At 62.3% G+C, this 20,376-nt stretch overlaps 2 protein-coding genes across 3 annotated transcripts; both read left to right on the forward strand.

Moving 5' to 3' along the window:
* The first annotated feature begins 2,651 nt into the window (after positions 1-2,651).
* GTF2H4 (general transcription factor IIH subunit 4) lies at positions 2,652-7,530 on the forward strand. 2 transcript variants are annotated; one of them, XM_036434492.2, is made up of 14 exons: positions 2,653-2,867; positions 3,437-3,579; positions 3,782-3,886; positions 4,179-4,310; positions 4,518-4,614; positions 4,694-4,782; positions 4,968-5,079; positions 5,172-5,240; positions 5,451-5,534; positions 5,728-5,860; positions 6,040-6,170; positions 6,686-6,733; positions 6,872-6,950; positions 7,283-7,530. In XM_036434492.2, exons 2-14 carry the CDS (start codon positions 3,440-3,442, stop codon positions 7,453-7,455), a joined length of 1,392 nt encoding a protein of 463 aa, XP_036290385.1. In that variant the 5' UTR covers positions 2,653-2,867; positions 3,437-3,439; the 3' UTR covers positions 7,456-7,530. The 2 variants fall into 2 exon arrangements, with proteins under 2 accessions (XP_036290386.1, XP_036290385.1); XM_036434493.2 differs by lacking the exon at positions 5,451-5,534 and having other exon boundaries at positions 2,652-2,867.
* Positions 7,531-7,740: 210 nt separating this feature from the next.
* On the forward strand, positions 7,741-20,375 carry VARS2 (valyl-tRNA synthetase 2, mitochondrial). Its single transcript, XM_045580403.1, has 30 exons — positions 7,741-8,265; positions 8,383-8,464; positions 8,571-8,671; positions 8,900-9,021; positions 9,111-9,177; positions 9,261-9,358; positions 10,114-10,195; positions 10,338-10,457; positions 10,787-10,898; positions 11,352-11,440; positions 11,878-11,968; positions 12,128-12,255; positions 12,345-12,448; positions 12,601-12,682; positions 12,843-12,919; positions 13,003-13,081; positions 13,301-13,406; positions 13,498-13,568; positions 13,669-13,794; positions 13,962-14,066; positions 14,184-14,252; positions 14,374-14,452; positions 14,555-14,682; positions 14,788-14,940; positions 15,476-15,682; positions 16,217-16,328; positions 16,407-16,582; positions 16,711-16,839; positions 16,922-17,109; positions 20,353-20,375. Exons 1-29 carry the CDS (start codon positions 8,071-8,073, stop codon positions 17,015-17,017), a joined length of 3,186 nt encoding a protein of 1,061 aa, XP_045436359.1. The 5' UTR covers positions 7,741-8,070; the 3' UTR covers positions 17,018-17,109; positions 20,353-20,375.
* The last annotated feature ends 1 nt before the right edge of the window (position 20,376 follows it).

The raw sequence follows: 20,376 nt of genomic DNA on the forward strand, positions 1-20,376 counted from the left end.
AACACAACAGACACACTTCCAGAAACATCTTTGCATGTATAGCTCTGTACCCAGGTGGTAGAATTTTAGTATGAAACATTCTTAAAGGGGGTGGGGGTTGCTAAATTGCCCTTAAAAAAGCATGCCTACGTTAACCTTCAATGAAAGTGTATGAGTACGCTTTCCAACATCGAGGTGGACAGTTCTTTCTTTTTTTTTTTCTTTTTTTAAATATATTTTATTGATTATTTTATAGAGAAGAAGAGAGAGGGATAGAGAGTTAGAAACATCGATGAGAGAGAAACATTGACCAGCCGCCTCTTGCACACCCCCTACTGGAAATGTGCCCGCAACCCATGTACATGCCCTTGACCGGAATCGAACCTGGGACCTTTCAGTCCGCAGACTGACGCTCTACCACTGAGCCAAACCGGTTTCGGCAAGGTGGACAGTTCTTAATGCTTTTTAAATCGATGTTATTGTTTCTTTGGTTTACTTGTTTCTGAATTACGAGTAAAGTTGAGAGTTTTGCCCTTATATTTCTTCTGTTTCTGCTTGTTATTTCTCTTGTCAATCTTTCTGCTATGTTGTTTCTTTTTCTTATTGCTTCAGAAGAGCCCTTTGTATTTTGTCCATTTTATCAAACACTTCTTCCCAGACTGTAATTTGTCTGTTAATTTAGCATTTGCATAGAGAAGCCTTGTTAATTTTGTGGCCTTCTTTGAGGACTTTAAATATTAATTGCTAAAAAAGAAACAACAAAGCAGACATGACGAAGTTACACAGTCAGTCCTGGTCCGGGGTGAATACCAGGTGTACTGGTTAAAAATTAGAATTTTTTCCAATAGCTGGAGTTACACATATGTTGATATATATAAGATATGACATGTATTGATAGCAAGCTTCAAAACTTCATATATCAAATTTGCTGAAGGTGTTAACATTATAGATATTTTTACACTTAAAAATGTTGAATTTCGTTTTAAAAAAAAAAGAGCATTTGCAGGAAGTTTTAATTCATTATTTTGAAGAAAAAGTTATCAGATATTTTGGGAAGCTTATGGTGAACATGCTCCCTCTCAAGATACTTGAGAACGCTGGCCTAAACACTTTAAAAGTGATGACTTTGACATGAAAGACAACGAACAACCAGGTCAACTGAAAAAGTTTGAAGAACAACAATTACAAGCATTATTGGATGAAGATGCATGTCAAAATCAAAAGCAACTTGCAGAAAGATTAAACGTTGCTCAGCAAACAATTTCCGATCCTTTACAAGCAATGGGAAAGTTTTTAAAGGAAGGAAAGTGGGTGCCACATTAACTGAAGGAAAGACAAATGGAAAACCGAAAAGTCATCAGCAAAATGTTGCTTCAATGGCATGAAAGAAAAAGTCTTCTTTGCATCGAATTGTGACTGGCGATTGAAAGTGAATTTATTTTGAGAATCCGAAAGGCACGAAATAGTGGGTTGATCCACGTCAACCATCAACATTGACTGCAAGGCCAAATTGCTTCAGAAAGAAGACAATGCTCTGCGTTTGGTGGATCAGGAAGGTGAGGTGTATTATGAGCTTCTAAAACAGGTGAAACAGTTAATACTGATCGCTACCAACAACAAATAATCAATTTGAACCACACTTTGATCGTGAAACGACCAGATTGTGCCAGAATACAAGGCAAAGTAATTTTGCTTCATGCTGACGCCCATCACACACTTCAAAACCAGTTAAAGACACGTGAAAAGATCTTGCGTGGGAAGTATTAACCCACCCGCCATATTCACCAGACCTTGCTCCTTCAGATGACCACTTGTTCTGATAGATGGCACACACACACACTTTCTGAGCAGCACTTCAAAACATATGAAGAAGTGGAAAATTTGGTCTCTGAATGGTTTGCCTCAAAACAAGAGAAGTTCTTTGGGGACGGTATCCACAAATGACCTGAAAGATGGGGAAATGTGTAGCAAGTGATGGACGTTACTTTGAATAAAGCACTTCTGATGTTTCTCTTGAAATGATGTTCTCTTTGATCACAAAATCCGCATTTGTAACCAGTACACCTAGCAGATCTCACCGGACTTGGGCCCTGCAGTTTGTAAAACGGGAATAATAAAACTGGCCTTAGAGGAATTTAGGGACGTATGTAGCTTTCATTTCCTGAATTAGGTTCATAAGTCAGATCAGAGCGAGCAACTGAGTTAAACACTATATTTACTAGGCTCTTCTAACTTCAGGAGGAGGGGGCGGAGCACGGTGCACGTGGCCATTAGGATTATTCCTTAAGGTGCCCAGTAAGCGCACTGGATCGTGTTTACACCTCCCAACTCGCGCAAACGCTCTGGAGAACGCAGTATCCCAATTTTACCCGGAGCAACCGAGTCCACGGAACCCAGATTCCTGGTTTTTTAAACTAAGTGCCTCACCACCGAGCTGTCTGCGCGCCTCCGCCGGGAAGTCCTCCGGTCTGCCTCCCCTTCCGGTGGGTTAGACCAGCCGAGGGGCGGCGAAAGCGGAGTGCGACGCGGAACCAAATGTCCCGGGCTCGGGTGTCCCGGGCTCTCTTTACTTGCTGTTTCCCCGCGGTGCCTTTTGGGAGTTGTAGTCAGACGCGCTTCAGCTAGTTTGTTGGATGGACAATGGAAAAACTACAAATCCCAGTATGCCCTGCGGCGGGCGAGTGCAGCGCCTGCTCTTATCCTCCCCACTTTCCCACTTTTCCTTCTCTTCTGAATCCTCCACTCGGGACCCCTGACTGTGAAATCCTTCGTCGCTCTCCTTACCCCTTTCTCTAATTTTTAACCGTCCCCCCCCCCCTATTTCCTGGAGCCAATGCGAGACATTGACTCCGATTAAGCGACGTTCACGAGTTGGGGTCGACCGAGCGGTAAGGGGACAGGAGCGGGGATGGCGGAGTGCAGGAGCGGCGAGTGGAGGGAGGAGTGGGAGAAAAGCGGGAAGTTAGACGGGGCGTTGTGGATCAGGTTGAGTTATGTGAGTAGTCTTGGGGGAAGGAAAAGGAAAGAGGTAGGATTGGATTTGGGAGACAGGGAGGGGAGAGGTAGCGTATTGCCTGCCCAGCAAGAGACGTGGGGCCGAGAAGTACCCGAAGATGCGAAGGTCTGACAGATGTGGAGCTTATGGCTCCTCTGACCAGGAGAGGTCACTGCTCAGTAAAGAGGAGACAGATTACCGAAGTACAAAGTTATTTTGAAAATAGGGGACAATTAACAGTTTTGTTGCCTGGAAATTGAGAGAAGACTGGAGTTGAGGCCAGAGTGGGGAGAGGAGGCAGGAGAGGAAGAAGTTTGGGAGAAACAAGAGATAAATGACATGGAAAGGGAAACCGGAGAAAAGATGGGTCACGGTGGGGCCAGTGGATCTGGGACCTGAATGAGAAAGGAGAGGTGTCGTGGCACCACTGCGGGTTGCGTTTCTAACACTTGCATCTCTCAGGTGATGGAGAGCACCCCGTCGCGGGGTGGACTGAACCGAGCACACCTGCAGTGCAGGAATCTGCAGGAGTTCCTCGGGGGCCTGAGCCCTGGGGTGCTGGACCGACTGTACGGGCACCCTGCCACCTGTCTGGCTGTCTTCAGGTGAGGAGGCCCTCCGTGACAGGACATGTGGGAGATGAAATGGGCCTGCATGAGTCTGGGTAGAAGCATGATGCTAAGGGGCTTGGAGACTGAAGCGTGTTAGTCAGAACAGATGGTGTTTGTGGGCAGCGAACCGGGCAGGTTGTCGGGGGAGGGCTGAGATGCAGGTGCTGACATTACGCTTTGGCTCTGCCCCTTGCAGGGAGCTCCCGTCCTTGGCTAAGAACTGGGTGATGCGGATGCTGTTTCTGGAGCAGCCTCTGCCACAGGCCGCGGTGGCCCTGTGGGTGAAGAAGGAATTCAGCAAGTGAGTCTGCTGCGCTCTCTGCAGCCACATTCCCAGACTGCTGTTCCTGGGAACGTTTTCAGGAAATGTTAACGTCACAGCCCGAGCGTGTGAGAAATAAGGCATGCTGTATTCCTCGGGGAGGGCGGGCTGTGCTGTCCATAGCGAGGCTCTGGCAAGGGCTGCGGTACGGACATTCACACAGAAACAGCGCTCCATGGATCACCAGTTCAGAAAAGGTAGGGAAGGAGGCCATCCTGGGCCTCCTGTTTTTGTTCTCCAGATACCCCCTCACTCTCTGTTTCTGTGTCAGAGCTCAGGAGGAGAGTACAGGGCTGCTGAGCGGCCTCCGGATCTGGCACACGCAGCTGCTTCCTGGTGGTCTCCAGGGCCTCATCCTGAACCCCGTCTTCCGCCAGAACCTGCGCATTGCCCTTCTGGGTGGGTATGTCCTTCCTGATCTTCCTGGCCGGGCCAGGGACTCAGCTGGTGGAGGCAGAGCTCCTGAGGGAGTCCCTGTAGGGACGAGTGGGACGGACGTGGCTGCGCAGTGTGGGAAGCCCTCCCCTCATGGCCCATGAGGGTGGAAGAAGGGCGGGCATGGCCATGGAACACAGGCAGGGCTCCTTACGCTTGGCCTGTCCGGGCACAGGGGCAAGGCCTGGTCTGATGACACAAGTCAGCTGGGACCAGACAAGCACGCCCGGGATGTCCCCTCGCTGGATAAGTACGCCGAGGAGCGCTGGGAGGTGAGGCCTCGGGACGCTGGGTGCCTCTGCTGTGCTCCTGCTTCCCCAGCCCTAGAGCCATCTCTCTCGCATCCCTCAGGTGGTCCTGCACTTCATGGTGGGCTCCCCGAGCGCGGCCGTCAGCCAGGACCTGGCTCAGCTTCTCAGCCAGGCGGGGCTGATGAAGAGGTGAGGAAGCCACACGAACACCTGCCCGCTGCACCTGCCTTCCTCTGAACCGAGCGTCCGGGGCTAGGAGTGGAGGGCGGCCGGAGATAAAGCAGAAGTCGGGAGAGGATGGGGGGGGGGTTGGTTGTGGTGGTGGTGGATGGCCTCTCCCACTGCCTCTCCCACCATCCCTCTCCCGTCCCCAGTGCTGAGCCTGGAGAGCCGCCCTGCATCACCTCTGCTGGCTTCCAGTTCCTCTTGCTGGACACGCCCGCCCAGCTCTGGTACTTCATGCTGCAGTACCTGCAGACGGCCCAGGTGAGGGCGCTCTTCCCGAGGCCCCTCCGAGGCTGCTGCCAGCAGCCTGCTCCCTGACCCTCCTCTCCTTGTCTCTGCCCACCCCTCCTTAGAGTCGGGGCATGGACCTGGTGGAGATCCTCTCCTTCCTCTTCCAGCTCAGCTTCTCTACTCTGGGCAAGGTACGCAGGGGCTGGAGCTGGGGGGCTGGTGGGGAGCTGAAGGGGTGAGGTGGGAAGGGCTGAGGTGGGAAGGGGAAGGGCGGCCGGGCAGCAGTGGAGTGGAAGGTGAGAAGGAACAGAGCACGGCGGGAAGTGGGAGGAGGGCGAGTGGGCGGGCGTGGCAGGGGGATGGGAGGTGTCTCGGACCCCAGCTGGCTACCTCTTCCCCAGGATTACTCTGTGGAGGGCATGAGTGATTCTCTGTTGAACTTCCTGCAGCACCTGCGTGAGTTTGGGCTTGTTTTCCAGAGGAAGGTATGCGCACCCACACGCGGCTGCCGGGGAGGGGGTCCATGGTGCCGGGGCCTTCGGGAGGCAGCGGGAAGCAGTCCCAGGATGCTGGGGCCCCTTGGGGTGGGGTTGGGGTGGGGCTCTGTGCACTGGGCGGGCTCGGTGTCTCGGAAGAAAGGCATGACAGCTGCGGGCTCTGCCTTGCCCCCCTTCCCAGAGGAAGTCCCGGCGGTACTACCCCACGCGCCTGGCCATCAACCTCTCAGCCGGTGTTTCTGGGGCCGGGGGCACTGCACACCAGCCAGGCTTCATCGTCGTGGAAACCAATTACCGGTTGTACGCCTACACAGGTGAGGCCCTGGGAGAGCAGGTTGGGATGGGAGTGGGGAGGGAAGGGGGCCGGAGGAAGTGTCTTTTTTTCAGTTTACCTGACCTGTACAGTTTCCCGACACTTCGGATTACACATGAGGCGGGGGAGGGAGGCTGGGTGTAGGCGGCCCCCTCATCCTCTCTTCCTGTCCCTGGGCAGAGTCGGAGCTGCAGATCGCCCTCATTGCCCTCTTCTCCGAGATGCTCTATCGCTTCCCCAACATGGTGGTGGCGCAGGTCACCCGGGAGAGCGTGCAGCAGGCCATCGCCAGCGGCATTACAGCCCAGCAGGTAGCCCCGCTCGGGGTGCACCATTGCAGCAGGTGGTGTGACGACCTGCTGAGCACAGAGCAGGCAGTGAGGAGCAGCGCGGCTCTGGGAGGGAGAGGCTGCAGGGAGGCTGATGTGTCTTGGCACCACTGCTTCTAGCTGCATGCGCAGGCGCGGTGCTTCCTTTCGAGCTCAGTCTCCTTACGTGGGAAACGGGAACCATGAGTTTTCACTCGCTGGGTTGAGGGGAGGATTCAGTGAGGAGCAGCAGTAAAACGTTGAGCTCAGAGCTGCCACACAGTAAGTTCTGCTATTGTAAAGGAAAACAAAATAAGACTGTGCAAAGGGCGATGGGATGGCAGACATGACGGTGGGAACAGCAGCTTGGGACAACAGTGAGCAGGCCATGGGCTGCTGACGCATGTGGCTAAGCTTGTAAACAGAAGGTGATGTTCCAGTTACTTTGGGTGATGGCTGAGGTAGTGTTCCTGCCCTCTTATTCAAGCCCTTGATTTCATTCTTCTCTGTTGTTTTAGATCATTCATTTCCTAAGGACAAGGGCCCACCCAGTGATGCTTAAACAGGTACAGACAGGTACCACGCTGCTGGCGGCTGACAGCCCTGGCGCTGGTGGTGAAGCGCTGGAAGGTCTGGGGGGTGCGTGGAGGGCTGGTCCTCTGGAGCCAGGTTCCGGAGTCTTACAGCCATCCCCTGGCCCGCAGACTCCTGTGCTGCCGCCCACCATCACAGACCAGATTCGGCTGTGGGAGCTGGAGAGGGACAGACTCCGCTTCACGGAGGGTGAGTGGCTTTGCTGGTTGATTCTCAGCCATTGGCCAGAGGAAGGACAGTTCCATCTTGATGAGCTGAAAAAGCTATTGATGCATTTTATTTTTTTGTTTTGCTGACAAGACACTTTATTTTCGGGTGAGTCTCAAATCTGTGCAATTTGGATTTAGAAGAGGGAAATTGGGAGGGGTTATTAACCTCTCTGGTTGGGGAAGCATTACGGGTGTTCTTATTGGGCTGTGTTGTCCTGATTATGGTTGGATGAGCCATGGGAGAGACGTGGAGGGCGAGATGGAGATGGTGGTGGCCTGTGCCGGGGCTCACCCTCGCCGCCTCTCCCGCAGGCGTCCTGTATAACCAGTTCCTGTCGCAAGTGGACTTTGAGCTGCTGCTGGCCCACGCGCGGGAGCTGGGCGTGCTGGTGTTCGAGAACGCGGCCAAGCGGCTCATGGTGGTGACGCCTGCGGGGCACGGCGACGTCAAGCGCTTTTGGAAGCGGCAGAAGCACAGCTCCTGAGCGCGGCGCCGGGAGCCCCGGGACTTGGGGGCGGGTGTGCACGTGGGACGCTGCCGCTCAATAAAGTGGAGTGCTTGCTCCTCGGCCCGGCCCCTCCCTCTCCGCCGTCCCCCGCGCGCCCATTGGCTGGGAGGGGTGGGCGGGGCCTCGACTGCCGCGCATGCGCCCGCCGAGCCCCGCCCCCTGCGCCGCGCGGCCGCGGGTCCGGTTCCGGTAGCTCAGTCCTCGGCGTCGCCGCTGCGGGGCGCCCTGGGGTGGCGGCGCGCCCGCCGGGTGAGCGCGTGGGGCGGCCTCCGGGCTGGGACGCGCGGGCGGCGCTGGGCAGGCCGGGGTGGTGGTGACTGGCCGGACCCTTGCTGGCTCTCGGCGCGCCGGTGTCGGCCGTCTCCCCGAGCCCTTCACCTTCCCGCGTGTCAGCGGTCACCCCTCTTCGCACGTGCGTAGGTTGGGCCAGAAACTGACCCTCGCCCCGGAGGGCTCCTCGTGGCTCCGGCCTGGTGCCCAGGGCGGGTGGGTGCGGTGATCGCGGTGCGAGGAGGAGGCGGGAATAAGGCGTGACCTGAGGGGCTTGACCCGCCCGCACCGTGTCCTCCCCAGCGCCTGTCCGAGCCTCCGATGCCGCATTGGCCTCTGGCCTCTTTCCGGCCATGGGGGCTGAGGCCCTCACGGGGCCTCCCCAGGTCCCATCCCCTTTCTACCCAGTCGGAGCCCTCTGGGCCCCCCACCTCCCGGAGGAACCGCGAGGCCAGGCAGCAGCGCCTGCGAGAGAAGCAGGCGGCGCTGGAGGCCGGGCTAGCCGGGGAGAGCCAGGTGGGTGGCACCGCTTGTCGGGGTCCCTGGGAAGACGGGAGGGGAGGGGCTGGGGAGACGACCCGGTGCCTGGGCTACACTGGGAGCTGCAGCCCCTCCCGCCGGCCCCTCCCCCAGCCCCCCGCAGAATCCAGTAAGGCCTGGACTCCCAAAGAAGCCGTGCTGTATGAGATCCCCACGGAACCCGGTGAGAAGAAAGGTAACAGCCGCTCTCTCCCGTGGTCGCCTGTGGGGCTGCAGCCCGAGCGGCCGAGTGAGGAGCTCTGCCTGCCCCACTGATGGCTCCCATCTGCCCGCCTCCACAGACATCTCCCAGCCACTGCCTGCTGCTTACAGCCCCCGCTACGTGGAGGCGGCCTGGTACCCTTGGTGGGTGCGAGAGGGCTTCTTCAAGCCCGAGTATCAGGTCTGTCCTGGCGGGGAGTGGGCCCCAGGGCAGTGCCCGTGAGGTGGGCGGGCTGAGTCCCCCACAGCCAGTCACTGGAGAGCTTGTCCCCTGCTCCAGGTCCCCTCACCTCCTCTGGGCAGGTCCCCAACCCTGACTTGCAGGACCCTTCCTTCCCTCCGTCCTTACGCCTTGGAGACAGCAGAAGGAGCTGTTCACCCCTCTCTCGCCCTTTGCCTTGGCTCCTAGACCAGGCTGCCCCAGAGCACCGGGGAGACCTTCTCCATGTGCTTGCCCCCCCCCAACGTCACTGGGTCCCTGCACGTGGGGCACACGCTGACCGTGGCCATCCAGGACGCTCTTGTGCGCTGGTGAGGGGAGGGGGCCCTAGAGTTTGGGGGGGGGGGCGGAGGATGGGTGTGTAAGCTCAGGGCTTCACGTGTGCGTGCTCCTGTTGCAGGCACCGGATGCGTGGGGATTGCGTGCTGTGGGTCCCTGGCTCAGATCATGCAGGGATTGCTACCCAGGTATGTCTTTTGCCAGTTTCCTTTTCTCGGGTGCAAGAGAGCTCTCCCCCGAAGCCCTGGCTCACCGGCTGCCTCACTCCTAGGCTGTGGTGGAGAAGCAGCTGTGGAAGGAGCGGGGGGTGAGCAGACACGAGCTGGGCCGGGAAGACTTCCTCCGCGAGGTGTGGAAGTGGAAGGAGGAGTGAGTGCGGCGCGGGCGAGGAGGTCATGGGGTGGGACCTTGCTTCCCAGCCTCCCAGCTTGTGGTTGCTCTTCCCATCCCCCACTTCCCTAACTTCCAGAGACTTGAGTGCTGGAGCCACTTAGCATTGGTGGGGTCTCCAAGCCGTGTGTGTGTCTGTGTCTGTGTGTGACACAGTGAGGTGTGTTTATTGATGTATGTGTATGTGTGTGCACTTACACTCGCCCACTGGCCCCATTTTCCTGCCTAGATTTTATCCTCCTCCTCACCCACGGCCACCTGCCCGCTGCTGAGCCTGCCCTCGTTTCCCCAGGTCAGCAGCACATGCCAGCTCCTCTGCAAAGCTGCTCTGCGTTTCCCACGAGTCAGCTGCCCTGTTACTACAGAACTTCATGCTTTTACAGTATATATAATTGTATTAATTTCAGAAAGGAAGAGAGAGAGAGGTAAAAGCATAAATGAAGAGAGAGAACCATGGACCGGCTGCCTCTTGCACACCCCACCTTGAGGCTCCAGCCTGCAACCCGGGCATGTGCCCTGACGGGATCGAACAGGACCTCCTGGTTCGTAGGCAACGCTCAGCACTGAGCCTCGCCGGGGGCTCTGCTCTTTTCAGTGTTCTAGAAGGCTCCATGCTGTGCATTAGCTTCCAGAGGCTGGGCCATGCTCCCTCCGCCAGCCCCCAGTGCGGCTGCGTGTCCCTGGCCTGGTCTTGGTGCTGGGACACGCTTGCTGACAGACCTCTCTGGGCACAGGAAAGGGGGCGAGATCTGCAGGCAGCTCCGAGCTCTGGGGGCCTCCCTGGACTGGGACCGGGAGTGCTTCACTATGGACGCAGTGAGTGCCCGCCAGGCCCTGTGGGCCGGAGGGGCTTAGAGAGCGCGATGGGCGGGTGGGGAGTGTGGGCAGCGGCGGGAGTGCCGGCCTGACCCGGGCGGGCTGAGAAGGGCTGCTGGGTGTGGACGCTCGGGCATCCTAGGGCTCCTCGGTGGCTGTGACGGAAGCGTTTGTGCGACTGCACAAGGCAGGGCTGTTGTACCGCAGCCGGCAGCTGGTCAACTGGTCGTGCGCTCTGAGGTCGGCCATCTCGGATGTTGAGGTGAGGCGGGGGAGAGGCGGCTTCGGGAGCGCGTGGTGGGTGGAGCCGGAGGCTGGAGCCAGGCTGCCCGGCTCGCCCAAGTCCCCGGCCGCCGCTCTGAGCCTCGGCTTTCGCAGTCTGACCATGAGGGCTGATGGGAAGCCCTGGGTGCTGTGAGGGCGTAGGGAGGCCTCCTGGGAGGGTCAGCCCAGCCCCTGTGTGGCTGTGCCGTGTGCACTGCAGCTGCCCTGTGCAGCGGCCCCTCCCTCTGGGCTTCAGCAGGTGTGCTGCAGGGGCTGGGCGGCCGGGGTGTGAGCCTTGCTCTCAGACCTGCCTCGTCCACCCTCTAGGTGGATCACCGGTCCCTGCCTGGCCCCACTGAGCTCCGGCTGCCCGGCTGCCCCACCCCTGTGACTTTCGGCCTCCTCGTCTCGGTGGCCTTCCCCGTGGATGGAGAGCCTGGTGAGGCCACCACTCACCCCTGTTCCCTGTTTCTCGAGCCCCCGAGGCTGGGGAGCGGGACAGACCTGGCAGGGTTCGTGTTCTGTGGGCAGTCAGCCTGCCCCTGGCCCCGGGAGCTCAGAGTAACTGCAGGAGGCTGTCCGGGCAGACGGGTCCGCTCTGGAGTGGGGTGTGGGCAGGCGGTGCTCTGGGTTCCAGGCGGGGCTGCTAGATGAGCTGGAGTGTCAGGGTGTTGGTGGTGGGAGGCGCAGCGTTTGTGATTGGGCCCGACCGCCCCGGGTCCCTGGCCCCGTGCCTTCCCAATGCCAGCACCAGCCTCTGTCCCAGCTCCTAGGCCTGGTCCTCTTGTCTCCTATTGCAACCCCTCCCTCTCCCAGTCCCCCTGCCTTTAGCTGTGTCTGGGGTGAGAGTGAGAATGACCACTAGCTGGATGTGCTTGAACTTTACCCCCAGACGCAGAGGTCGTGGTAGGGACCACGAGACCAGAGACATTGCCGGGAGACGTGGCAGTGGCTGTTCATCCCGATGACGCCCGATACACAGTAATGCCTACCCTGCCCTGCCTGCCCCGCCATCCTGCCACAGCTCCCCCCCTCCCCCCCCCCCCCCCCGGCTTCCCCCTTCCCTCCCCCTGGTAGCTCCTGCTCTCTAGCTTCCCCCTCCCTCCCCTCAGCCCTCCAGGGGTCCTGAGGCTGCCATTCTCATGTCACACTTTTCCTCTAGCTGGGGTTGACCAGGTCTGGCAGGCCAGATCCGTGCTCCCTACCACGCGCCTACCTCCAGGCAGGGGGAGGAGCCAGAGAAGGGGAGGAGCCAGAGGCTGTTGGCCCTCTGCGCAGAGCCTCCAGTGGTCACCCCCAGCCCCTGAGGAAACGATGGCTGCCCTCTGGCTCTTCACTTGGCCTCCCCCTGACCTCAGGGCCCCGCCTGCCCAGGCCTTTCTGCCCACAGGGCCGCCCTTGCCCTCTCCCTCCCGCAGCACCTGCACGGGCGGCACCTCCGTCACCCCCTGACAGGGCAGCTCCTGCCTCTGGTCGCAGACTCTGCTGTGCAGCCGCACGTGGGCACGGGTGAGCGCGTGGGTGCCGTGGGGAGGGGGGCCGTGCGGGGCTGGGGCGGGAGGGGGGAGCGGGACCGCATGGAGTAGTCTGGGTGGGGGCAGCAGGAGGAGGAGGGCCGGGAGGCACGGGCCATGAGGGAGCCTACACTGTCGGCCTCGTGCTCCCCAGGGGCAGTGAAGGTGACTCCGGCGCACAGCCCTGCGGACGCCGAGCTGGGGGCCCGCCACGGCCTGCGCCCCCAGAGCGTCATCGCGGAGGACGGGACCATGGCCCCCGCCTGTGGGGACTGGCTGCAGGTGGGACCCGCCTACTGTTCCCCGCCCTGTGGGGGCACCCCGTTCTCCTTCCTGTGGAGGCCTTGAAGCTTTATGCTGCGCCTTCCCAGGGGCTGCACCGCTTCGTGGCCCGGGAGAAGATCCTGTCTGCGCTGAGGGAGCGGGGCCTGCTCCGGGGCCTCCAGAGCCACCCCATGGTGCTGCCCCTTTGCAGGTGACACCCCTAGCGGGCTCCAGGGCGGGGAGGAGGCCCGGGCTCCCGGGCTGGATTGCAGGCCGCGTCATGTCACTGGCCGCCGCGTCCTCAGGGCGCAGAGCCCAGGGGAGAGGCGGGGCTGGGCCAGGGCTCAGCCATCTCCCTTTCAGCCGCTCCGGGGACGTGGTGGAGTACCTGCTGAAGAGCCAGTGGTTCGTCCGCTGCCGGGAGATGGCGGAGCGCGCGGCGCAGGTGAGGCAGGACGCCGGGCGCGGTGGGCAGGGCGGCGTGGCCCAGAGGGCTGCTCGTGTCCTCCCTCGAGCCCAGGACCTTCTCGGGAGGTTCGGGGGGTCCTCTTGAGCTCGAGAAGCAGAGGGCGGGCGGGCGGGAGCACTGGCAGTGTCTCCCGCAGGCTGTGGCGTCGGGGGCCCTGGAGCTGAGCCCCTCCTTCCATGAGAAGACCTGGCGGCTCTGGTTCTCCCGCACTGAGTAAGAGGGCTCTGGGGGTGGGCGGGCGGGGAGGGGTGGCGCTGCTCCCGCTGAGAAGCCACTCTGCTCTGGCTCTGCGGCAGGGACTGGTGCGTCTCCCGGCAGCTGTGGTGGGGCCATCGGATTCCAGCCTACCTGCTCGTGGGGGAGCCTGGGACGATGGTAGGAGGCGGAGCCAGCGGGCGGGCAGGCGGAGCGGGCAGAGTGGGGCTTAGCATGGAGGTGCAGGCCTGTGGGGGCTCAGGCCATCTCACCGTGGTCCAGCCTCAGTCCTGTGACCTCCCTGCGCTGGCTCTGGCCCTCCTCTCCCTGCGGAGGCCCTGGGAGACCCAGAGATGGGCTTCCTGCCTGCGGCAGCTCCTCACGCCCCTCCTTCTGCAGGGCCACGGGGAGGACTGCTGGGTGGTCGGGCGGACGGAGGCTGAGGCCAGGGAGGCGGCCGCAGAGCTGACAGGGAGGCCAGGCGCCGAGCTGACCCTGGAGCGCGGTGAGGGCCGGGCCTGCAGGGGGTGGGGAGGGGAGCTGGTGGGGAGGGCAGGGCTGAGCCTGGAAGCTGAGGTTCCGATTCTGTTTCGCAGACCCCGATGTCCTGGACACATGGTTCTCGTCAGCTCTTTTCCCCTTTTCTTCCCTGGGCTGGCCCCAGCAGGTGAGGTCCTGGAGTCGCAGAGGGAGTGGAGATGAAGGACCGTGTGGCCTGTCTCGAGGAGATGGCACCAGGGCCTCTTCCGCTTGTCTTTTCCTCCCAGACGCCAGACCTCACTCGCTTCTACCCCCTGTCGCTTCTGGAGACGGGCAGTGACCTCCTGCTGTTCTGGGTGGGCCGCATGGTCATGTTGGGGACCCAGCTCACAGGGCAGCTCCCCTTCAGCAAGGTAACACCCTGTCGGGCCCTGGCCCTCGGTAGCTCGTGTCCCCAACCTTGTCCTTGCTCTAACCCCTGCCTTGGTCGTCTCCCCTCCCGAATCCCTCCCCACCTCAACCCTAAAGCCCACGGGGCCCCGAGAAGGCTCTCCAGGCTGCCCTCCGCCCTCTGCCCCAGGTGCTTCTGCACGCCATGGTCCGGGACAGGCAGGGCCGGAAGATGAGCAAGTCCCTGGGGAACGTGCTAGACCCACGCGACATCATCCGAGGGGCGGAGCTGCAGGTAGGATGAGAGCCGGGCAGGGCTGAGTTTGTGGGGGGAGGAGCCATCTGGGGGGACGGGGGGACCCTTGTAGGGGTGGGTCTGGGACTTAGGCCAGCAGATACTCTCCTGTCCCAGGTGCTGCAGGAGAAGCTGAGGGATGGGAACTTGGACCCCAAAGAGCTGGCGATCGCGGCTGCTGCGCAGGTGTGTCCCCGGTGTCTGCCCCATCGGCCTCCAGCTCACAGCCACTGGCCTTCTCTGCGGCCCAGGCTCCTGGCCCTGCAGCCTCATGGGCATCTGCCACCCCTCCTCCCTCTGGTTGCAGAGAAAGGACTTCCCTCACGGGATCCCCGAGTGTGGGACAGATGCCCTGCGCTTCGCTCTGTGCTCCCATGGGGCCCTGGGTAAGCCGGGCAAGGTGTTGGGGTCCCTAAGAGGGGCTGACAGGGCTGAGGCGCCCCGTGCCAGCGCCGCCCGCCTGCATGCGCTCCCCTCTCTCCTCCCAGCGGGCGACCTGCACCTGTCTGTCTCTGAGGTCCTGAGCTCCCGCCATTTCTGCAACAAGGTCTGGAACGCCCTGCGCTTTATCTTCGGCGTCCTAGGGGAGAATTTCATGCCGCAGCCCGCGGAGGAGGTAAGGGAGAGCCTGGCGGTGGGGCTGTCTGCTGTCTGCTGCCTGGGGCAAGGGAGGGGCATGGGAGTCGAGCCCCCCTGTGACCTGCAGCCCCTTCACCTGCAGCTGAGCCCCGCGTCCCCCATGGACGCCTGGATCCTGAGCCGCCTGGCCCGCACCGCCCGGGAGTGCGAGCGCGGCTTCCTCGCCCGGGAGCTGCCGCTCGCCACCCACGCCCTGCACCACTTCTGGCTCCACAGCCTCTGTGACGTCTACCTGGTGAGGATGATGAGCCAGGGAGCCCTGACTCCCCCGGGGCTGGCTGAGCCTGCCCTGCCCGTCGCCTGGGCGAGGGCAGCGGGGCGGCGGGAGGCTTCTGAAGCGGTCCGACAGGCAGGCCCGAGGTGGAGGGAGCTTCTCCCTCAGCCTCTGACTCGGGTCAGGCCGGGCAGCTGGCGCTGGCGCTGGCGCTGGGCGCTGGGCTGGCCGGGCGGGAGCGCCGTGGTGTGTACTGGTCTCCCAGCCGATGCCGCGGGAGGGCCGGCGCGGGCTCCGCAGGCGGCCACTGCTTGTCCCCGGGGTGCCGTAGCTCAGGACCGCCGTCCGGGATGCTGCTTCTCGGTCTTCTAAAAACTGTCCCCTCGACGAGCAGAAAACAATACTTTTCTTTCTGAATTACATCACCTCCCTGCAGTTCGGTTACCCGCCTACCTCTGAGAGTCCCGCCTGGGGCTCCCCTCCTTACGGGACAGCCGACGCTGGCCCAGTGCTGGCTGTGGCCGCAGGCTGTGGGTGACGCAGGCTTCCTCCGCAGGAGGCCGTGAAGCCCGGGCTCTCGCACGGCCCCCGCCCGCCCGGGCCGCCCCAGGTGCTGCTCTGCTGCGCGGACGCCGGTCTCCGCCTGCTGGCCCCCTTCATGCCCTTCCTGGCGGAGGAGCTCTGGCAGAGGCTGCCCCCCGGGCCGGGCGGCCCCCGCGCCCCCAGCATCTCTGTTGCCCCCTATCCCAGTGCCCAGAGCCTGGTGAGTCACACATCCCTGGTGCCTGTGGGCGGGTCTTCCGAAAGGCGCAGTGTGGGTCACTAGCAGCTGGCACTTCACTGTGGGGCTGGGGTTCTGCAGTGGGGGCCCTGTTAGCACCGTGCCTCAGTGTCCCTGTCGGTAAGCTGGACGGCAGCAGGCAGGGCTGTGCTGTGATGAGAGTGGATGGCCCGGATGGCTCGGGCTCAGTGCAGTTCTAAGCTTCAGTAACCTGCGAAGGATGAATGCCACAAACGTACCCAAAACCATTTGCAAGCTGAACTGAGTTTTTAAATGATGTGTTTTGTGAGTTAAGTGGTTTTGTGTTTTAAATGTCTTATTTTTGGTTGTTTGGTGTCGTCAGAGCAACTGACAGATATCAGCCTCTGGTCATCTAAGGTGGTAGAAGGTGCCCACGTTTGGTGGGTGCATCCCTGTGGCAGTGCAGAGGCGCGGGCGGGCAGAGGAGAGCCAGGAGCGCTGGCAGGTCCGGGAGCCGCTACCAGAGCCCGCAGCCGCCTCTGCCTCCTCCTGCAGGAGCACTGGCACCGCCCCGAGCTGGAGCGGCGCTTCTCCCGGGTCCAGGAGGCCGTGCAGGCGCTGAGGGCTCTGCGGGCCACGTTCCAGCTCACCAAGGCCCGGCCCCGAGGTGAGGCGCGGCCGGCTCGCGTGCCCGGCGGGGCAGGGCGGCCGGGCAGGCCTTGACCCTGACCGGCCCTTTCCCCAGTCCTGCTGCAGAGCTCGGAGCCGGGAGAGCGGGCTGTCTTCGAGGCCTTCCTGGAGCCGCTGGGCACCCTGGGCCGCTGCGGGGCTGTGGGTCTCTTGCCCGCGGGTGCCCCCGCCCCCTCCGGCTGGGCCCAGGCCCCGCTCAGCAAGGGCGCCCAGGTCCACATGGAGCTGCAGGTGCCAGAGGGGCTGGGAGCTGGGCGGGGCCGAAGGGCGCGGGGCGGGCGGGCGGGCGGGGGGTTCTGAAGCGGGGAGGGTCTCCGTGTGGGAGGCGCAGGGCGGCCACGATGCCTGTCCTCCCGCAGGGCCTGGTGGACCCGCAGGCCCACCTGCCTCTGCTGGCCGCCCGGAGGCACAAGTTGCAGAAGCAGCTGGATGGCCTGGTGGCCCGGACCCCGTCAGAGGGAGAGGCTGAGGCGCGGCGGCAGCAGAGGGTGAGGCTGGGAGGCTGCCCAGGGAGCCCGCCCCCGAGGGAGGGGGGCCTCCTGCCGGCCCTTACTGCTTCTCGCCCTCCAGCTCTCTGCCCTCCACCTGGAACTGTCCAAACTGGACCAGGCGGCCTCCCACCTCCAGCAGCTGATGGCTGCGTCTCCCAGCCCCAGGGACCCGTGAGCCTCGGCCCGGGGCTCCGCCCGCAGACCTGCCTGCGGAGACAGGCGGGGCCGCAGCTGCTGGCAGGGCCCGGAGGCTCTGGCACCGGGGAGGGGAGGTGCAGATAAACTTTCTGAAACGCGTCTGTGTGGTTCTTTGTCCTCCTCCCCCCAGTGCTGACTCCCGCCTTCCCCCGTTCCCGAGATTCTTGCCTGGAAAGGGGCTGCCTGTGCCTCGGGCTCGGCCACTGTGGGAGTGGGTGGGGGCTGTGGGAGTGGGTGGGGGCTGTGGGAGTGGGTGGGGGCTGTGGGAGTGGGTGGGGGGCTGTGGGAATGGGTGGGGGGGCTGTGGGAGTGGGTGGGGGGCTGTGGGAGTGGGTGGGGGCTGTGGGAGTGGGTGGGGGCTGTGGGAGTGGGGGGGGGCTGTGGGAGTGGGGGGGGGGCTGTGGGAGTGGGTGGGGGGCTGTGGGAGTGGGTGGGGGGGCTGTGGGAGTGGGGGGGACTGTGGGAGTGGGGGGGACTGTGGGAGTGGGTGGGGGCTGTGGGAGTGGGTGGGGGGCTGTGGGAGTGGGGGGGGGCTGTGGGAATGGGTGGGGGGGGCTGTGGGAGTGGGGGGGGCTGTGGGAGTGGGGGGGGACTGTGGGAGTGGGTGGGGGCTGTGGGAGTGGGTGGGGGGCTGTGGGAGTGGGGGGGGGCTGTGGGAGTGGGGGGGGGCTGTGGGAGTGGGGGGGGGCTGTGGGAGTGGGGGGGGGGGCTGTGGGAGTGGGTTGGGGGCTGTGGGAGGGGGGGTGGCCTCGCTGGAGGAAGGCAGAGCTTTCTTGTGGCTGGCACAGTAACCCGGGTCACCTATGCCCGGCTTGCTGACGGTGTCGGTGTCTCTGGGCCTGCCCTCCGAACGCCTTGCTCCTCTGGGCGGGGCTGAGACAGGCCGGAGGGGCCGCTGGGAGGGCTCCCCACGCTGCTGAGACGCCCAGGCCCCCAAGCAGCTGTCCCGTCCCAGTGGCGTTCAGGCCTGGCCCTTCCGGCCGCTCCCATGGTGGCCACTGGCAGCTGGGCCGCCTGGTGCTGCTGCACCGAGACCTCAAGGCGGGCGTTCTCCATTTCTGAGACGAAATGCGCGCAGAGAATAAGCAGCTTGTGTAACTGTCGCCCGGGGTTTAGCCCAGTGGCCGACATGCACGTCTTTCCAGGCTGTAACCAAGCTTCACACACTTCCAACCAGATCAGGTCTGCCCGGTCCCTCCAGCACACCCACGGCCGCCCGGAGCGAGGCAGCGGGGCAGCTTCCTTTCCTCGGCCCCCGCTCACGGGTGTGCAGCGCCCGCTGGGTCTTGGGCCCTGTCTGGACGCTCGGGTTCAGTGAATGCAAGAAGCCAAGGTCTCTGCCCGGCAGTGCTTTGGTCCTAGCAGGGAGAGTCGGAAATAACGGGTGTACGTGCGCAGTGTGGAGCGTGCCCGAAGGCACGAGGGCGGAGCCCGTGGGCCCGGTGGGAGAGAGAGCGGGTGTGGTGATGGACGAGTCAGGAGGCGAGGACTCCGGGTGGACGGCAGGGAGTGGCCCAGGGCCGAGTCAGGGCGGAGCGGCAGGAGGGTGGTTTAGGGTGTGCTGCCCAAAGTGGGCCATTTGGCTGTCGAAAGTAATTTTAAAAGTTCAACATTCAGTTCCGACTTCAAGGACCTGACAGCCACACGTGGCTGGTGGCTCCCACGCATTTCCGTCATCTCGGCAAGCCCTGTTGCCAGTGCCGGCCAGGCCCTTGCTGGCCATCGTAAGGGCTGTTGCCCTCCCTCGGAAGCGGCCAGACGGTGTCAGGAAGCTGCCCGCTTCCCGCGGGCACCCAGTCGGGCCCTAACCGGGCGAGGGCTGGGCCCGGCCAGGTGCGCGCTGAGCTTCACACGGCTTTCCAAACGGAGGCGCGTGCGTATCCGGACGCTGACCACCGCGGTCTAACCGACCCACAGCACTGCACCGCTCTGTCTTAGAGGAGAGAATCTGGAGTCACAGCCAGTCACCTCGGGTCCTGAGGTCTAAGAACCAGGCTCTGCAGCAGTCAGTCTGCTCCTCCAGACATTTGAGGATCCAGACGTCCAGTCCCCCAGCTTGTTTGGGCCGACAGAGGGGTCACTTGTGCAGGCAGGCTGGGGCAAGTCCTGACATAGGGGGCCCTTCGGGGCCTCGGCCACCTCTCTGGGCTAACTCCCAGCGCAGGTGCCGAGGGAATGGGGGATTTTGAGCTTGCTTTTCCTCTCCCACTTCCTGTGCCCCCCTCGTGTCAGGGGGCCCCTGCCCCGAGCAGCCGGCTCTCGGTGCCCAGGCGGTGGCCGTGCCAGTGGGCGCACGGGCGGCGGGCCGTGGAGAGCAGGCAGCCATCACATCCACACCCAGGCGGCCAGGTCCGGCGGCGTGCTCGCAGTGTGCGACGCTGCTGACAAGTCAAGACCGTTCCTGCGGGCCCAAGGGTCCCGGGTCCATCTGATCAGTCCAGTACCGTGGTTGCAGGCTCCTTCCCGGCCCGGGCCCTGGTTGGACGCATGCAGGAGGCAACCAATCGATGTGTTTCTCTCACATCGATATTTCCGTCTTTCCCTCTCTTCCATTCTAAAAATTAATGGAAAAATATCCTTGGGTGAGGATTAAAAAATAAGTCAAGACGGTCTCAAGTGGGGAGTCAGATGAGGAAACGGATGGGACGGCTTTCCACCCTGATAACACCCTCCCGCCGGGCCTTCCTGGAGGCAGGAGGCCCGTGCCCAGCGGCTGGCCGTGGGTCCTCGGCATCCCGCCGATGCAGTGCTAGTCCCATTGTGCAGGCTGCGTGCGGTGAGAAACCCCCAGGACTCAGTGTGGGTCTGTGTGGCTGCCCCCACCCCCTTCCCGGCCAGCGGCCACCCTGCCATCAGTGGAACCCGGGCCTCGCACTGAGCCGCCTCCCCACCCTCACCGGATTGGCCTGTGTGGATCCCTGGGTCAGGACAGCCTGGGACCAGAGGGACTCCCAACGGACTCAGTGGCCCCCTCCTCCCGTGTTCTGTGACCTCACCGGAAGTGTGTGCTCCCTGAGGGTGTGCCCCGTTCACTCCTCCGATCCTTCTAGGCCCGTGACACCCCACCGTGGGAGCATGTCCAGGGCCTGGGTCCTTTTACTGCCACCCTCACCTCAGAACCGCAGCCGCCCCGCAGTCCCTCTACCAGAACCCACAGTCCCTCTACCAGAACCCACAGCCCCTCTACCAGAACCCACAGCCCCTCTACCAGAACCCACAGCCCCTCTACCAGAACCCACAGCCGCCCTGTATCAGAGTCCGCAGTCGGAATTCAGCATATTTACTGCCACGCAGCAGGGGGCCTGCTGAAGCTGCCCCTCCCCTCCCCTCCCGGCG

The sequence above is a fragment of the Pipistrellus kuhlii genome, unplaced genomic scaffold, assembly GCF_014108245.1.
Source record: "Pipistrellus kuhlii isolate mPipKuh1 unplaced genomic scaffold, mPipKuh1.p scaffold_m20_p_125, whole genome shotgun sequence".
NCBI classification, from domain to species: Eukaryota; Metazoa; Chordata; class Mammalia; order Chiroptera; family Vespertilionidae; genus Pipistrellus; species Pipistrellus kuhlii.

Excerpts from the sequence above, each read along its gene's own strand:
- VARS2 (XM_045580403.1), top strand. The coding sequence starts at position 8,071 with ATGCCGCATTGGCCTCTGGCCTCTTTCCGGCCATGGGGGCTGAGGCCC. Across the intron at positions 9,022-9,110 it reads CAGGACGCTCTTGTGCGCTG|GCACCGGATGCGTGGGGATT; the intron begins GTGAGGGGAGGG and ends CTCCTGTTGCAG. Across the intron at positions 10,899-11,351 it reads CCCCGTGGATGGAGAGCCTG|ACGCAGAGGTCGTGGTAGGG; the intron begins GTGAGGCCACCA and ends CTTTACCCCCAG.
- GTF2H4 (XM_036434492.2), top strand. The coding sequence starts at position 3,440 with ATGGAGAGCACCCCGTCGCGGGGTGGACTGAACCGAGCACACCTGCAG. Across the intron at positions 5,080-5,171 it reads AGTACCTGCAGACGGCCCAG|AGTCGGGGCATGGACCTGGT; the intron begins GTGAGGGCGCTC and ends ACCCCTCCTTAG. Across the intron at positions 5,535-5,727 it reads GGCTTGTTTTCCAGAGGAAG|AGGAAGTCCCGGCGGTACTA; the intron begins GTATGCGCACCC and ends CCCCCTTCCCAG.